The sequence below is a fragment of the Puma concolor genome, chromosome B3 (assembly GCF_028749965.1).
Source record: "Puma concolor isolate L17-30 chromosome B3, mPumCon1.1.hap2, whole genome shotgun sequence".
NCBI lineage: Eukaryota > Metazoa > Chordata > Mammalia > Carnivora > Felidae > Puma > Puma concolor.
This window is the reverse complement of record NC_141672.1, coordinates 3,783,910-3,801,170: the sequence shown is the minus strand read 5'-3', so window position 1 is coordinate 3,801,170 and position 17,261 is coordinate 3,783,910. Positions and strand designations below refer to the sequence as shown.

The 17,261-nt window shown below is 51.4% G+C and overlaps 1 protein-coding gene across 2 annotated transcripts in view; it reads left to right on the top strand.

Annotated features, from left to right (window-relative positions):
• The window catches only part of RCOR1 (REST corepressor 1), a 132,414-nt gene extending 115,420 nt beyond the window's left edge, over positions 1-16,994 (top strand). The window contains exons 9-13 of one of the 2 annotated variants that reach the window (XM_086708760.1): positions 4,945-5,022; positions 5,500-5,557; positions 6,071-6,300; positions 14,205-14,268; positions 16,330-16,994. In XM_086708760.1, coding sequence (XP_086564886.1) covers positions 4,945-5,022; positions 5,500-5,557; positions 6,071-6,300; positions 14,205-14,264 — 426 coding nt within the window. In that variant the 3' untranslated portion in view covers positions 14,265-14,268; positions 16,330-16,994. Of the gene's footprint in view, positions 1-4,944; positions 5,023-5,499; positions 5,558-6,070; positions 6,301-9,572; positions 13,652-14,204; positions 14,269-16,329 lie in introns of those variants that run through there. The other variant, XM_086708761.1, reaches the window with a different exon arrangement.
• Positions 16,995-17,261: the final 267 nt, after the last annotated feature.

Genomic DNA, 17,261 nt, shown 5'->3' with positions numbered 1-17,261 from the left:
GCTCACCTTTTGATGAACAGAAGTTCTTAATTTTAAGGTAGTCTAGTTTCTCATTCTTTTCTTTTGTAGTTAGTGCTCTTTTCAGTTTTGGTAAGAACCTTTACTAAGAGTATGAAGATATTCTCCCATGCTGTCTTAAGTGTTGTTTGCCTTTACATTTTGATTTTCCGTCTATCTGGAAATGTTTTTCTGTGTATGCTGTTACATATAGGGTGGATATTCATTTTGTTTTTCACGTGGCTATCTGGTTAACAGGGCTGTTTATTGGGAAAAAAACGAAAACAAAAACGATCCTTTTCCCACTGCAGTGATGGGATCTTTGTTTCAAATGCAGCGTCTGTATGTGTATGGTCTGTTGTGACTTTGGTGTGTTTGTCCGTCTTCACTGGCACCATCCTGCCTCAATTACAGGGGCCTTACAAACCTGAGTGTCTGGGCCAGGTGATAGGTCCTCCAAGATTGTCTCTCCTCACCCTTTGTGTTTCCTTAGAAAATGTAGGTTCACCTTCTTGGTGTCCAGAAAAATAATTCTGCTAGAATTTTTATTGGAATTGTATTGAATCTCTAGATCAAAATAGAGAATTAACATTAAACTAGACAGCCACCCCTGTGATTCATGAACGTGATCCCTCCCCTAGCAGCACAGATCTGTCATTCTCTCCGTGTTCTGCCGCCACTGTGTTTGGGGCTTTGTCAGAGTTCTCCCTGGATATTTGCTACTTTATGATAATCCTTTTCTGATTATTTGACCTGGTATGGGGAACGGCTCATCATTACGCGGTACATTGAAACTGCAAATTCAGCGGAGTAGCCAGCTGACTCTTGTCCCTTCATTAGTGCCCTGCCCCTCCCCCATCCTTCTGTCTCTGGAATTTGAGGCAAATTGTGGACTGATGGTTTACTTGTAGTTTTTGCTGCTTTTGATTTGTTGATTTGTTGGTTCCTTAGAAGGTTAAACTGGAGGCTGGCAGTCCTTTCCCAGATGAGAGGAGGGGTCTGTGCCCTGGTCTGGCAGCTCGGGGCGGGGGACAGCTCACAGCAGGACCAAGTGTTCCCCGAGCAGTCAGAGGATTGGCTCCTAGGCTTGGCTGCTGGCACAGTTGCACCCTAATCTTGGGAGAGTCACTTAATCTTTCTGGGCCTCTTTTCAAATGAGGAGATTAATCCTTGCCTGCCTGATCTTACAGGCTGTCTGAGGGCTGCGAGAGAGAGAGAGAGAGAGCGCGCGCGCGCGAGCGAGCGAGAGAAGGAGTGTTTTAAGCTCTGTTTGTGCTGGAGGGGCTCTCTGAACGGAGCCCCCACCCGCATCTTCGTCCTCCTTCCTCCTGGAGGGGACTGTCTCCCCCTGTGCCGAGCGGACTCCTGACGCTCACTGGTCGATGTTAATCTTTTGAGCAGAGAAAATGAGGCCCTTCTTGCATGCAGGTGTTACTGACTTTGCAGTACAATAGATAGAACTGTCTTTGGTTTCACGGCCAGAGTCAGGAGCAGGACTTTTTTATTTGAAAGTAGCTACTGAGAATCACGTGGAATAGAGGGGCTTCAGTTCATCGCTAACAGAGGAGACAGGTCGCCTGCCCCCCTCACAGCCTGTCGGGGTTGCTGCCGAGTGCACTTGTCGACTCGCAAATGGCCATTTTATCTGGATGCTTCCACATGTGGTGGTGTCCCAGGGAAGGGTTCACATGAAAATAGCAGAAAACCTGACTGATAGCAGCTTAAACAATTGAGGATTTATTTTTATCAAATAGCAAGAAATCCCAGCATCAGTGGCTCCGGGCATTAGTCCGTTTGTTCACGGTGTTGTGACAGACCCGGATTCTTTTGCATTTTCTCCTCCACCATTCTTAGCGTAACCTGCTTTTCATCTCGCTTGTTGGCTCCCGTTGGAAGCTTCCAAAGCCATTTTGTGGCCTTCGCGTCTGCACTGGGGGCCGACCCTCCCGTCCTTCCAGCAGGAAAAGCTTTTACCTTCTCGGGAACTCCTGTCCTCCCAGCGTGCTGCATCTTTGCAAAACGGCTCCTCCTAGCCCCGAGGAGGACCACCAGCCTCTGTCGAAGATGCCAGAATGGGGCTAGGGGCAGACGGCTCTTAGATTAGCTGGCATCCAGTGCCTGTTGCGCTGGGTCTTTCTGAGTAGAGAATGAAAGGGTCACACAGGAAAGTAGGAAAAAAAAAAAGTCGCTAGGTAAGGCACCAGGCGAACTTGACTGCTATTTTGTTTTTTTCTTTAAATGCTGGTCACTTTAAAATTTTTTAATGTTTTAAAATTTTATTTTTTTTTAATTTTATTAAAAAAAAATTTAGGGGTGCCTGGGTGGCTCAGTCGGTTAAACGTCTGACTTCGGCTCAGGACATGAGCTCACTTTTCATGAGTTCAAGCCCCACATCAGGCTCTGTGCTGATAGCTCAGAGCCTGGAGCTTGCCTGGGATTCTGGGTCTCCCCCTCTCTCTGTCCCTCCCCTGCTTGTGCTGTCTCTCTGTCTCCCAAAAAATGAATAAATGTTAAAAAAAATTTTTTTAAATAAAAAATAAATTAAAAAATAAATAAATAAATTTAATGTTTATTTTTGAGACAGAGAGGCAGAGCATGAGCAGGGGAGGGGCCGAGAGAGAGGGACACAGAATCTGAAGCAGACTCCAGGCACCTAGCTGTCAGCACAGAGCCAGACGTGGGGCTGGAACTTACAAGCCTTGAGATCATGACCTGAGCCAAAGTCAGACGTTCAACTGACTGAGCCACCCAGGCGCCCCTTTATATCCTATTTTTTATCCAGCTTGTTGCCACTCTGGCTTCCTTTCCCACTGGCATGATGGTAACCAAACCCTGTTCTTATTCATAAACACTGAGTATTTCTAATAAGGAAAATGCATTAGGAAGAGAGGTGAAGGTTAATGAGAATTTAGAGCTAACTTTTAGTTCAGAATTTGCAGGTATTCTGTATAGTCACTTACGTAATCTCTGCTTCTTTATCAATTTCAGAGAGAAAATGCATGTGGTGAATAGGTTGGTCTCCTTAGGAAATGTGTATTACTTACTCACAATGCAATATATACCCCATTTCTTACCTGTGTAAACAACCAGGCAGAATGAATAGAACGACATAGTAACCGGAATGCTGGGAGGCATGTAGTATTCTGGATAGCTGATTCTTTTGAGAATTTGTTAATTCTCTGTCACAAGTTTATGTCACTGAATATAACCTTGAATTATGAACATAGCCTTGAACATGCCCTTGCAGCATTTTATGGGTGGTTGGTACCTGAGAGCTCTGGGCAGGAGTCTTAAGACCGTGCTGTTGGACGGGGTAGCCAGTAGCCACGTGTGGTTATTTACATTTAAGTTTGGATTAAAGTAGAAGAAATGAGAAGTTCAGTTCCTTAGCTGCATCAGCCACATATCAGGTGCTTAGTAGCAAGCTGCGGGCGGTGGCCGTCGTGTCAGATGGCACGGCTTCAGCATGACGTCGCGTCAGAGAGCGTTCTGTGACACGGTGCCGGTCTGAGAATTGGGTGTTACTTTCCCAAGAGCTTACTGTGGGTGAATTTCTGGTACCAGTTTATTTTCTTCTGACTTGTACCTTTTCAAAAATAAACTAAAGCAAATTTCAGAAAACCAAGGTCTTCAGTTTTGGTTTTACTATAGAGCAGATTTTATGCACATTTCCTTCATTTTTCTTTTCAGTTGTCTCTGTGTTCTCACTTGGCGTGGGCCGTGTGTCTGGCAGGCTTTAAGGCCCTTACTAGTGGCAGACAAGGTCACTTCCTCGTCCCTAGAGTGCTGGTCCTACTCACGGGGCCGCCAGTCCCCTGTACATCTCCACCCCCCTTTAAACCTTTCAGAAGAAGTGAACCCAGGAAAGGAAATGCAAAATTGGAATTCTGTGAAGTGTAAGTACTTGAAAATGAAATTTGAGTCTAAGTAGGAAAAGATTGTTCAAGGAGGAGAGAATTATTAAAGGGTCTGTGAGGCTGTGTCCTTCACCACCATCCCCCACCTCTCAAAAGTCCTGCTTTTTCTTCGTTTGCCTTAATAAGGTTGCTGCTTTTGAGGGCACCTTCTGCTCCGGAGTGTCTCTGATGTTTTATTTGGGAAAATGAATCTGATCCTCCCCTTGCTTGCTTTTTTGCCCATGGGATTATTTAGAAATGAAAAACCCTAGGGTTGATGCCCCCCTGGTCCTTGGCACAGAGGTGCCCCTGCACGTGGAGCTGAGAGGGAGCCCGTTCCCAGGCCCAGCTCCTTCAGGAGTCCGTGCGCAAGTCCAGCGGATTGTCCGGTGGATCGATTCAGTGGTTGGCGTTGTTCATGTCTTTCTTTCGATTACTTACAGGCAGTGAAAGATTAGGTGCGTCGAAGCAGTACGGTCACGTGGAAAAGATCTAATTTGTGAGAAAGTGAAGAATTACAGTTGGCCAAAATTAGGCTGTGGGAAGGTAACACGCTGCTTTCTGCTTTCTCCTCGTTAAAGAAGGCTGCCCTGCGGGCTCCTGCGCAGGGGGTGCCTGGGCGGACCGCGCCGGACCCCAGGAGGTGCACCTGCCGGCCTGCAGAGCACTGCCTCTCGGCTGCTTCCGCTCGGTCCGCTTGGCGGGAAGCCAGGCGTGGCCTGGTCTTGTGTGTCAGGCTTCAGATGTGGGTTCCGCCGCTCGGGGTGACATGTTCTCAAGTTGTGAATCAGGGCTGGGCACGCAGGAGCCTTTTAGCCACCATGTCCTCCTTCCTGTTGTCCCTTGTCTGCTGCCCTAAGCAAGTCCGTTAAAGAATCTCGGTAGATGCTCTGAAGGGATACTATAGCGACCTCGAATTTTGGTTACCATACAGATTAGGAACTTCTTTGCTCTTGGTTTTTTCTTTTTTTTTTTTTTTTAGTTCTGTTTTCTTTTCATACCTTTACAAAAGTTGTTCATTTTTAAAATTTAAAAATTTCCTTTCTTTCAGATTCAGAATATTAAACAGACGAACAGTGCTCTTAAAGAAAAACTTGACGGTGGAATAGAACCGTATCGGCTTCCAGAGGTAGGACTGTATTGACCATCACCTTAGAAGTCATACTCAAGTTTCATGTGTTTAAGAATTTAATATTGGGGCGCCTGGGGGGCTCAGTCAGTGGAGCTTCGGACTTGGGCTCAGGTCATGGTCTCCCGGTTCATGGGTTCAAGCCCCGCATCCAATTTTCTGCTGACAGCTCAGCCTGCTTTGGATTCTCTGTCTCCCTCCTTCCCGTCCTCCCTCTCCCTCCCTCTCTCTCTCTCTCTCTCTCTCTCTCAAAAATAAATAAGCATTAAAAAAAAAAAGAATTTAATATCTCTATAATGTATCTCCAGTATACATCCCATAGAAAGAAAGTTATAGACACAATCTTTATAAACCCAATTGACGTTGAAATTCCGGTATTCTGAGAAATTGTAAGAAAAAATTAAGGTTCATTAAGTCTGACGAGGATGCCCTCGCCTGTAACTGCGTTATGCTCATACGGCTCCTCTGGGTGTGCAGGTCGCTCAGAAGTGTAACGCACGCTGGACCACGGAAGAGCAGCTTCTCGCAGTACAAGGTACGGGGGTCCTCCTAGTAAGGGGCTTGGGGCCACAGGTGCCTTTAGGAAGAGTCATGCCCCACCCCACTCCCGTGGCACCACTTGTGTTGAAACACGCTCTTAGGAGTGTGTCGGGTTCTGAATGGTCAGAAAGTATAAAATCCTGAAAGCAGCAGACTGAATGTTAAGAGTTTTATGGTTGGAGCTCTTCTAGTCCTAGGGACCCGGAAAAGAATGCACAAAGTCCACCGGGTGCCGGCTGGGTGACATCAGTCGTCTTGGGATACGTGACTGGAGGTGCAGGTTTCTGGATGACAGGGTCATACTGGCCTTCTTGGATCAGTCATCTACGAAACAGATCTAGGTTGCTGCTTTTTCCACTGTATAATACATTAAGATCGTGCCTGCAGTTAAAAGCTCCATGTGTTTTCTTATCTGGATCTAAAGGAAGGGGGGTAAGTCTCAGTTGTGTGGGGTTTTAAAAGTTGTTTATATCCTGTATTGAAAAACAGTGCTCTCTTATATCCTTAGCCATCAGGAAATACGGCCGAGATTTTCAGGCGATCTCAGATGTGATTGGGAACAAATCAGTGGTACAAGTGAAAAACTTTTTTGTAAACTATCGACGCCGCTTCAACATAGATGAAGTTTTACAAGAATGGGAGGCAGAACATGGGAAGGAAGAGACCAATGGGCCCAGTAGCCAGAAACCTATCAAGTCCCCAGATAATTCTATCAAGATGCCTGAAGAGGAAGACGAGGTAAATCTGAAACAGTAGGATCTCTGCCAGGTTCATGCTCCATATTCAGTTTCTTCTTTGATGGCCTTTCTCAGCTGGAGAAATATTTTTAGCTCTCAGCTCTGTCAGTGACTTGACTTTTACCTATAAAAACCTTAATATGTGTGTTGACACCAGTTAGTTTTGGTCACTAGGTATATTGCTCACATTTTAATTCCTGTACAGATTCTTAGTTCCATCCTGGTTTTCTCCAGCCACAAAATATTGCACATTACCAAAGTTTCCTTAGGTCCTGTAAGAACTCAGCCATAAAATGGTAAGTTGGAAGTGCCGTGAGCAGTGTCGGTGAAGCTCGGTATCGAAAATGTGTTGTCATCTCAGTGGGAGGTTAATGACCTTACTGGTGAATCGGCTTGGCTAGCCAGCCAGGAGCTCCTGCGTCCGTCTCTGCTGTCCCAAGTCGTCCAGGCTTTGATGCTGTCGGGGCTAACAGGTTGAAGTATTGATGGAGACAGTTCTGGGTCCTGTGTTTGGCCAGAGCTTCCAGGCTGGTGGCCGACATTCTGGCAATCTCCAGGTTAGCTGTACCGATTTCATCGCCTACTCAGCAGAGATTAGGCATGAGGTTACCGAGGCTGCACAGACCCATCTGCTACCTCCCTGCTTCCTGTGACGGGGTCACCTGCCACTTCCCCGTCCAGCCTGGCCTGCCCTGCCATGTATTTACCCCCACTCCCACAGAGAGGAGGAGGAGGAGGGGGCCGGGCAGAGGTAAGAGTTAATTGCCAATCGCTTTGGTGTGAGTTTGTTCACAGACACGGAATTTTAAGGATTAGTTGAGCTTTCCGGGAAAATCTTCTCATCAGAGGCTCCCCCAAACCATGCGGGAGTGATTTGAAATTACCTAGTTAGTACTGTCTGTTCTCCCCCTTTGCTCCAAGGGTCTGGCTGTAGAAGCAGCCCAGAGACCCCCTCTTGAGCCGAGCACAGAGTGCCTCACGAGGGAGACCCCCCGCCCAACGTGACGCACCCAGCGGGTTGGGCTCTTTAGAGCTTTGTGCCAGAAAATCTTTGGACTGTCGATAACATTTATAGCAAAATTCGTATTATTAACAATGTGAGTGGTTCCCCCGAGCCTGAGACCCCGGAACATAATGGCTTACAAGCGGAAGTTTTTATCTCTCAGCAGTGATGTTTGTCCCGGTGCTTGTTGCCCCTTTAGCAACAGATTAACCTCTCTGAAGTCCTGGACTCAATTTAGGAAGCATTGAGAAGATGAGAATTATGAAGGAAGGAACATTAGAATTTGCCGGAATGAAAGCTTTCTTCCATGTATGTTCTCCAGCTTTAGAGCCAGGAAGCAGAAATCATAGGAAACTCTCCAGATTTTATCAAAGCAGGTGTTGGCAGGGGTAAGCCTAAAAATACGGTCATAAATTTGGGACCAAGGGTCACCACCAACGGGACAGGCTCTCAGTTCTTGTGCATATACTTTCTTTTCTTTTCTTATGTCTGCTTCATTCACTCACAGTTACTTTTTTTTTTCTGAAAAAGTCCAGAAGGCCATTCTTCACGGCCCACTTACCACGTTGATCGCACATGAAAATAGCCCGGTCATTCTCTGCCCGCTCTGTGGTAGCATTGGCCCAGCCACGACTGGCCTCCCACCACAGGCATGCCTTTGCTTTGCCTTGGTGGTCCGTCTTCCACGCATCTGTTTCCCCAGCCTTCTCCGCAGAACTGGCGGCATCGCCTGACTTGTCCTTAGCGGACAACATTTATCTTGTCTGTAAACATTCTCACCCTCTTCAGCCATTTCCACCCCCTCCCCCCACAGCTCATTTCCTTTTTTTTGGTCCCTTTTATGCCCCCTGTAGTACCCGCTTTCCCGCTCCACCGCCCTGCTTTTCTGTTCTCCATACGTTAGTTTGCAAAAGGAAATGAATCTGTAAGGACCAGCTACTGTTCTGTGTCCCGGGGGGACTTGTAAGAGCCCTGGTTAATTGTCCAGTCAGTGCCCAGAAATTGGCCTCCTCATTCTTGTGTATCCTGTGGAATCCAGCAGCTAAGAGAGATGTCTGCTGGCGTCCTGCCCGCCCCTTCTGCCCTCAGATTTTATGTGTTATGCGGCACAAAGAGGGAGGAGGCCTTGAGAACTGCCAGAAGTTCTAGTAACGTAACTGTTAGCTGTAGGCTGTTTCCTTCGGGGCTGAGAAAGGGCAGGCGGCCCAAGGGTTTTGAGCTTTTGAGATTCCGAGTTCTCTGAGGTGGACAAGGATGCCGTTCCCGGCGAGGGGTGGATGTGTGTCCGGGTGAGGGGATGCGGACCATGACCGGCTTGGAGGTAGAGTCTCACTCACAGTTACAGAATGAACACAAAGCCCCTGACCCGGCCAACTGTTCTCATCAGTTACGGTGTCAATTGAAGGAACAGCTGTTTTCAGATTGGGGTTTATAGCCCAGGGGTTCCCCCAGCAGTAGGACATCAAGGGGCACCTGGGTGGCTCAGTCGGTTAAGCGTCTGACGCCTGCCTGGTTTGGGCGCAGGTCCTGAGCTCACGGTTTATGAGTTTTAAGCCCCATGTTGGGCTCTGTGCTGATGGTGCAGAGCCTGCCTGCAGTTCTTTGTCACTCTCTGCCCCTCCCCCCCACTCGCTCACTCTCTCTCTCTCTCAAAATAAATAAACCTAAAAAAATTTTTCAACGTTTTTAAAAAAAGGACATCATGAGGGTAGCAGTGAGCACTGAGTAAGATACTTGGGACACTTGGGAGTGCAGTTAAGAAATGCCTTTAAGGCTTTTATAGAGGACCCTGCCGCCTTCACTCTCCCGTGTGTTCACTCTCCCGTGTGTCCCCGCGTCCCAGCAGGGGCCAGGGGCTGTTGGTTGAATGGGGCCCGTGCCACGGCACCCCCTCCAGCCAGGGCGGTCGGCCCCGAGTGCTACTGTCGGCCCAGGGATTTTACGTAATCCTGTGGAGTGGGGGTCGTTACTGTGCGCATTCTGGGGACAAGGAAGCTGAAACTGAAAAAGCAATCCCTCTGCCAAGGATACACGTCTAGAAAGCGGCAGAGCCAGGATTTGAGCCCGAGACTCCTGGCTGTAGAGGCCTCCCTCGTGCCGCCTGCCGCCTCCTCCTCGGGCCCCGTGCTGAGAGCCCGCAGGGCCCTGGGTTTGCGGGACAGCCGGGCGGGCCCACACCTTCCTGCCCTCTCGGGTCCGCCAGAGGTAGCGGCTTGAGTTGTTCACCTGCGCTCTGATGCTTCCGTCCTTCTTCCTTCTCCTCTCCTCAGGCTGCTTCTGTGCTAGACGTCAGATATGCATCTGCTTCCTGAGAAACTCTGCCAGCTTTGAGCACTTGGTATGGACGCCTGTGTTATCCAGGATATCAGGTATCACACGCCATCACCTAGCCATCTGCGTCACATCTCTGTGGACAAGCAGCTATTACCAAAAAAGGCGTACACTTCCGGTCCTGTGCTGCATCTGCCTTAATCCTGTGCTCGTTCCTCCACGCTGGCGCCGCCCCCCAGAGAGTCCCGCCGCATCTCACGCTCTGCCCCGGCGCTGGCGGAGTCTCGTGGCCCGCACGCCTCCCGTGACCCCGGGGACCCCTCCCCAGTCGGAGTTCCTGAGCCCCACCCGTGGCAGCTCTGCCCAGTCAGCAGCTTCAAACAGGTAGTCGACTTGGAAGGCACGACTCTGCTCCTGCATGGCCTGCGGTTCCACCTCGCGCATCGTGTAATTTTCAGAGTGACTGTGACCTGTCGGCCTTTTAGAAAGTTTCTCTTGTTCTTTTCTGAGGCGTCCACCTAAGCGATATCATGCTTCTTTGGAAATCGCAGGATGCTGGCAGACTGCGTTACAACCTTCGTCGTGCCAAACGTCCCGAGACAGCTCCCGTCTCCCCAGACATCGGGTGTAATTATGGTTTGTAAATTTAGCTGGCTCAAATCTCGCCCTTCTCCCTTCCCAGCTGGTAGAAAGCTCATTCACAGCAACTGTCCTTGGACATCAGCTTAGAGGGAATGTGGACTCAACACTTTCTGCCTTCAGCTTTCAGCACTGGAATCCCGGGACAGGTGCCGCTCTGTCTTTCCCGGCCCCCGCACCCCCCCACCCCGCCATCCGGCTCCAAGAGACGCGGTCCACACCACTGCACCTGGTGCTCGTGCATTTGGAATTGGTGCCTTCTCCTTTTGGCAAACCACGTTATCGGCCCGTTTTCTGTTTTAGTGTCTTACTTCTTCTTTAAAGTTTATTGCTTGCCAAAGAGAACATCACTGAGATTAGGAGACAGGGGAGAAATTGCTGCAGATTCTGACAGAGTGCAGATTTTAAATGTCAGGTTAGCTCCATACAGGGGATTAGAATGGCGGGTGATGGCTTTATAGAGCCACACGCTGTGTGTTCCCCATCCTGCTGGTACGCCGTGTCACCCCGTACAGCCTTTTGTCCTTCATGTGCTGATGTGATCGTCTAAACTCCATCCTCCCTCTTTTACTATCATAGTACAGGACAGAGAAGTGACCCGTTGGTTGGCTCTAGTAAGACCAAGACGGAAAGAAGCAGTGTGCAAAAGTGGTCTGTAATGCCTTTTGGTTGGACTGGGAACAAGTAAATATTTCTCATAAATGTTCTGAGATTTCCAGAATCACTTAATCTCGTACTGGACTGTGGACCTGCTGCAGGGCTGAGGGACAGACCTCACACTGCCCTCTCGCATCCCCTGTGTCCCGCCCGCGGTCCGTGCAGCCCGCACTAAATATGTTGAAGGAGCTTTTCTGTCGCCGTAGTTTTGCGTCATTGAAACACTTTTCCTGCTTTCAATACCAAAAAGAAAAAAAAAACGCAGATGCTTTAAGGCACAAACAGAATTCGTAAGAATTTAAAATATGCAATTTAAATTTGATGTGTTTTGACTCCCAAGCACCTTGCTTTTTCCCTTTTTTTTTTTTTTTTTTTTTTTTTTTTTTTTTAAGGTCAGCTGACTCTCTTTAGGAAGAGGGTCAGCTAGAAACCTAGACTTTGGAATTGTACATTTTTAGAAATCCGGAGAAAGGTCATTCTCAAGGGGAGTGAAGTGGGACTCTCCTGACTTCGTCATCTTGTCCCTTCCCGGGGTGTCCGTGGGTCAGGTAAGAGCGTGTGAACGGCATGAGAGGAGGCTGGCGCGGGCAGTGCAGTGACACTTAGGAACGACGCGGGGTGTGAGCCTGCTCTGGCTTTGGGAGATGGCAGGGCGAACATGGAGAGGAGGCGGCCTGCAGTTTGCACATCGCTTTGAGGGGACACTGGGCGAGAAGCGAGGCCGAGGGTTCTCTGTGCTGCTTCTCGGGGCCTCCTTCCTCATAACAGGGCAGCGGCAGGGGTCTCATTCTGCCCGTAGGTCGGAGGCCTGTCCCTCTCTGCACGCCCGGGCCGTTTGCCTGGAGAGCTGGTCCCTTCTGGCAGTGCTCGCTGGCTCGATGGCGCTTCCTCGGAAGCGTGGTGGGCCCCCGTGTGTCTTGCCCCGTGCCCTTACGTGCCGCCGGGCACCGAGCGGTCCCCCATCCCGAAGGGTCGCTGCTCCGGCTTGGCGGACCACAGCGGCCTGGTTCTGGTCCCTCCACGGAGCAGAGGCATAGCATTCTCATTCGCCTGAGGTTAGAAAGATTAGAAGGGTGGTTGTCTTTGCCTGGCCCCCTTGTAGTTTCATGCCTAAGGTAGCGTTGTGCTTCAGACGTTCCATTACACTGTCTTTGCGACGATGTTGTAAATGCAAGAAATTACTTCGCTTTAAAAGCCGAGTGATTGATCTTATTTATGTGAAGCCCCCTTTTTAACATATCAAGACTTCGGTGCATAGCAGGTCGTGTTTGGATGTGTAAGGGTCCACAGTGACAGCTGCTTCGGATGCAATGTTCACTTAAGCTTTGTCTTCTTAAAAACGATCAATGTGAATGTCATAATTATATATATATTTTTGTGGGAAATTTCTCCTAAGTATAAGTTATTGTGCAAAATATAGTACCATTGAAGCAAATGATAGTTTAACTTTTAGTTTAGAAATCCTAAAAGATATAAATTGTATTGCATATGCATTAAAAGTTTGTTTTATTTAATTTTATGTAGGTGTGTAAGGCGTTAGGAAAAAATTGCTTTCACTTATCCATTTAAACACCTTGTTACTTGAATATTGTGCTGACTGGTCCGAAACAGTGACCGGTCCTGTAACGTAGCTCTGTTGCCCAGCAAGTACAGGCCTCCGTCGTGCTGACCACATACCCACTGTGTGGCCTCAGCACATCTGTGCCCACCAGGACACCACTTCCTCAGAAGGGTCTTTGGTAGTTTGTAACCTGTGAGACCCTTCGATGGTCGCACACCTCTCTGATGAAAACGCGCAACTGAAAACGTCGCTGCGTTTTACGGGCTAATTACGGAGTCGTCTCCCGTGTGTAAAAGTTCCCTCAGACATCACACGCCACTCTGAGTGTGCCCATCGTCACTTTAGATTTCAAGTACGCCCTATTTTTGTCTTTCTAAATATCAGATGTACTCTTGGTATACTTGCGTACCAAAACTAAGCCACACAGTGCATTACACTAACTGGATCCCTGCTTCGCGGAGCAAAGGAAAGACGGAGCCCACTCCCGACGAGAGCCTCGCTTCCTCTCTCGTCCAGCCTGTGTCCGAGCCTAGTGACCCGGGAGTCCAGCTTTCAGTACCCAGTGAAACTTTGCTGCGAGTGGACTCAAGGTAGTTAGCTGATCTGAACCTAGTGATCTCGTGCAATGCTCGGAAACAAATCCTCTCTCTGCCACTCCCCGGATCCCCGCAGCTCTTCCCTCACGATAGTAAAGCACAATTGCAGCAATGTTACAATTCAGAAGGAAGGTCAGTGTAGTCTATGCATGTTGTGTGATGATGAGTGTTTACAGTCACCTCCGAAAACTAAAGTTTATACTGGAGTGGATAGTATTCCATTATGTAGACCTATCAACTTTGCTAAGTGCTTTTTAGATTGCTTAAAAATTTTTCAAGATTTTAAAAGATGTATAAGGTTAAGTTTGCAAATATAATGGAAATGCTGTATATCTTTTGAAGTGATAAAATCCACGTTGGAATTTTAAAGAAAATATGTTGTAATAATGCTGTTGTAAGTAATATTTTAATGTCTCTTTCTGCCTGTTTTCTATATCAGCACATTCATTGTGGTGAATGTTCATAGCATTATAATTGCTTAGCCATTGAATGATAACATTTGTTAGTGGAGATTGAAAAATTTATTTGTGAAATTCTGCAGAATTCATTTTTCTATTTCTAATATTTGCTGAGGTTAAATAAAAATTTTCAAGCCATTGATGTAATAAAATATGAAAGAAAACCATTTTCTGCACCCTCCACTTTGCACCCAAGCAGAGCCCCGCTCTCAGACGTGGTGGGGTTTTGCACTGGGCCTTGGGGCCTCTGAGTGTCTAAATCCCCCAGAATGGCACCCTGTGGGCACAGCCAGGGATGCCTCTTATTCTTAGCCTGTAGCTGTCCCTGAGCTGCATTTCTTTTCTAACGTAGGATGATCTTATGCTTGGGACCAAATTGAGGTGCGTGAGTTCATAAAGCTGGCGGCGGTTGGGGGCACCTGGGTGGCTCGGTGGGTTAAGCGGCCGGCTTCGGCTCAGGTCATGATCTCGCAGTTGGTGGGTTCCAGCCCCGCGTGGGGCTCTGTGCTGACGGCTCTGAGCCTGGGGCCCGCTTCGGATTCTGTGTCTCCCTCTCTCTCTGCCCCTCCCCCACTCCCGCTGTGTCTCTCTCTCTCTCTCTCTCAAAATTAAATAAACATTTTTAAAAAAGAAAAAAAAGTTGGCGGCGGTTGAGGCTTTAAATTTAAAGGTTCAGGGAGAGGACGTTTCTTTCCCCATCGGTGGTTTTTCTGTTTTCAGTGTGACCAGGCTCGACACCTGGATGCAGGCCTCTGCTCGGCCCCCGGACTGTGGCAGTGACGAGGTGAGCCCGCCGCCTTGGCGCCTCTGGCCCGCGGAGCGTGGACGCAGCTCTGCCCTCGGCCCCTCGGAGTGGCAGGAAGAACACTGGCCGCCTCTGCACTCTCGTTTCTTAGCCAGAACGTAGGACTTGGTTAGAGAACCGCTGTACCAGCCCCACTTCCAAATCCAGTGTTGCCTGACCCGCGGATGGGGCCCTCCACGGTGTGACTCGGCCGGGGTGGAAGGGGCTCCCGGGACACTCGTGCGAGTTCCTCGCCTGGCCGCCCTCGGGCCTGTGTGGGACACACGCCGTCTCAGTGGCTGAGACCCGAGGGCGGCACCCGGGAGGGGTGGACAGAGGCTCAGAAGCCTCGGTGTGTGATTCGCGGAGGTGACTCCTACCCCGCACCCCGGGCTGTCCTGCCAGGAGGTGGAGGAAGGGAGACCGGGGGAGCGCAGGCGCAGGGGGAGCGGAGGGCAGGGCCGGGCTGAGGAAGGGAGGGAGGTGGCCCACCGCCCGCACGGCTGGCCGTCTGCCGGGACGGCTGCCCGCCCGGCTGCTTGCGCTCGGCCTCCATCGCCTGGGAGGAGTGGTGAGCACCGAGGGCAGGAGGCGGAGGGAGTTAGCGCCGTGCGAGGCCTTTCCAGAGGCCGGCCCGGACCACCGTGCGCGTGCAGGCGTCTGGAAGCGGGGAGACAGGTCATGGGTCCCCGCATGAAGGGGGCTTGACGTGGGCCCAGCTCGTCTCTCGGGCCACGTCCCGCGTGGCCCCGCTTCGGCAGGTGTACCTGACGGCACCCGAGGGGGAGGCGGTGGGCGGGCAGCCCCTGGTAGCGGGGGTGGGGGTGCCCGTGTCCTCCAGAGCTCCGCCTGCGGGCCCCGGTGGCGACCGGCTGGAAACGCTCCCGTCCCTTCTCGCCCCCGCTCCTGTTCGCTGGGATCACGTCCAGAGTCACAGAGCCCACAGACCCTCGTCCCAGGCTCTGCTTTCTGGTGCACTCCAGGCCAGGGCGGCACACGAAGGCGGGAAAAACTGCCCTATACCCGCAACTGTGGCGCGGGCTCGAGCCCTTCTGTCGAAGGGAGAGACCTGGAGAGCACGGGCCGACCTACTCGGCCAGTGGCAGCACCCCTCGAACCCCGGCTTCCCGTGGCCGCCTCCGCGCCGGCTCCATCCGGAGAACGCACGGACCGGCGGCCGGCCTGCTGCTCGCAGGGGCTCGCGGTTCTGTTCCCCAAACCCTCGCGCTCTATGCCTCCGGGTTCCGTGGACCACGGCCGCGTGCTGACTCCCGGGGGCACGCGGCGTGTGGAACATTCCTACCGGCCGACTCTCTCTCCTTCTCAGCGGAGCTCCGTCCACACTCGCTCCTCCCCGAAGGCGCTCAGCGCGGGGCATCGTCGGGCCGGCGGAGCTCGCGGTGTCCCGGCGGACCCCGGGCCTGGGCGGGATGACGGGTCCCCCGGGGCAGCCTCCCGGGCACACGTTGCCCAGAGCAGGGCCACGGTTGCAGCCACACCCCGAAGCCACGTCCGGCCACCCCCCTCCTTCAGCCTGTGCTCCCTGCACCGTGTCCCCCACCTGGGCCCCCGTTGGCACCTGTGGCCTGACCGCGCTCGCCCCGGCTCCGCTCCTGGGTCCCCCTGGGTCCGTCGGCATCAGGGACATCCCTCCCTGCTCCTTCGCCCGGGTTCTCCTCCGTGGCGTCCGCACCGCTGCGTATCTGGTCACCGCACCGGAAGCCCCGAATTCCCCCTCAGCGTCCCCTTCCTGCCGCCAGTGGCCAGTGACCGCCCGAGCCCTTTCCAGCCACTTATCTTGACCCGGCGCCCCCTTCCGCTCCCGTCACACTCCCCGTTCCCCCAAGCGCGGCAGGGCTGCTGCTCAGGACGGGCGTTTGCCTTCTAGAGAAACACACGCTGCACTCACGTGCCACGTGACACTCCTGCGTCAGGGACGTTCCCGCGTGCTCTGCTCTGCCGCAGGGCCGCCCCCTTCCTCCTGGCACCGGCCCGCACCACGTTCACCTCTCTGGACCGCGACGAAATGACTGAGAGTTGTTATTCTGTGCTTTGAAACAGGTAAACGGCGCTTCCGTTCCCTCCCCGGGCAGCCGCAGTTACCCGTTCCCGGCACGTCCTTCCCGGGAGATTTCCTCTCCACGCACGCGTGCAAAGAGCCTTCTTCTGTGCAAGTAACACGCCCCGCACCCTGTCGCGCACCTTGCTGTTCTGACTCGACACCACTACCTTGGTCTTTCTCCACCAGCACGGACGCGTCCAGTTGGTTTGCACCTCTGCTGGCTTCACGGTCCCCTGCTTATGACCGCTGATTTGTTTCTACTGCCCTCAGTCACTGGTCACCGACCGGCATAACCCGGTGATGTAGCCAGTGTAGCCGTGGCATGGATATCTAGGATGGGAATCTCTGGGTCAAAAGACCTGTTTATTCTCACACTTGACCCTGATTGTCTTGTGGAGACGTAGCACCGTCCTGCACTTCTGTCCCCCTTCCTGACACTGTGGCAACCAAGCGCTCGATCTGAGGTGTTTGCTGAGCTCTTCAGGGCGCTCAGGTTGTCCGAGAGTCCGGCCCGGGGCTGGGCAGGCACTCGCGTTGGGCCCGAGGAGAAGCTTGGCTGCAGGGTCCACTGATTCCCCCGCACAGACTCGGTTTTGTTATTTCGTGTGCGGTGGCTCATGGCACTTAATCGATTGAAAATAAATTTAGCAGCAATTAAGTCGCATATTGTGGATAATCATGTGTAGCAAGTTGTGGGTCTTAGTAATGATTGCTTAATACATTGAAGGTTGCCTTGCCCCCCAAAGTATGCGTTATTTGATTAATGCTCGTAGCAGCCTTCGGGGCGGGACTTGCCGGGTCATTCGGCAGGCTAGGAGGCGGTGGGTGGCCCTTGACACGGAATCCCTCACGGGGCCTCCACGGCTGCTGGAAAGTGGGCTGGGCTGGGCTGGGGCCAACTGGGGTGCACCTCTTCAGTTGGGTCACAGCC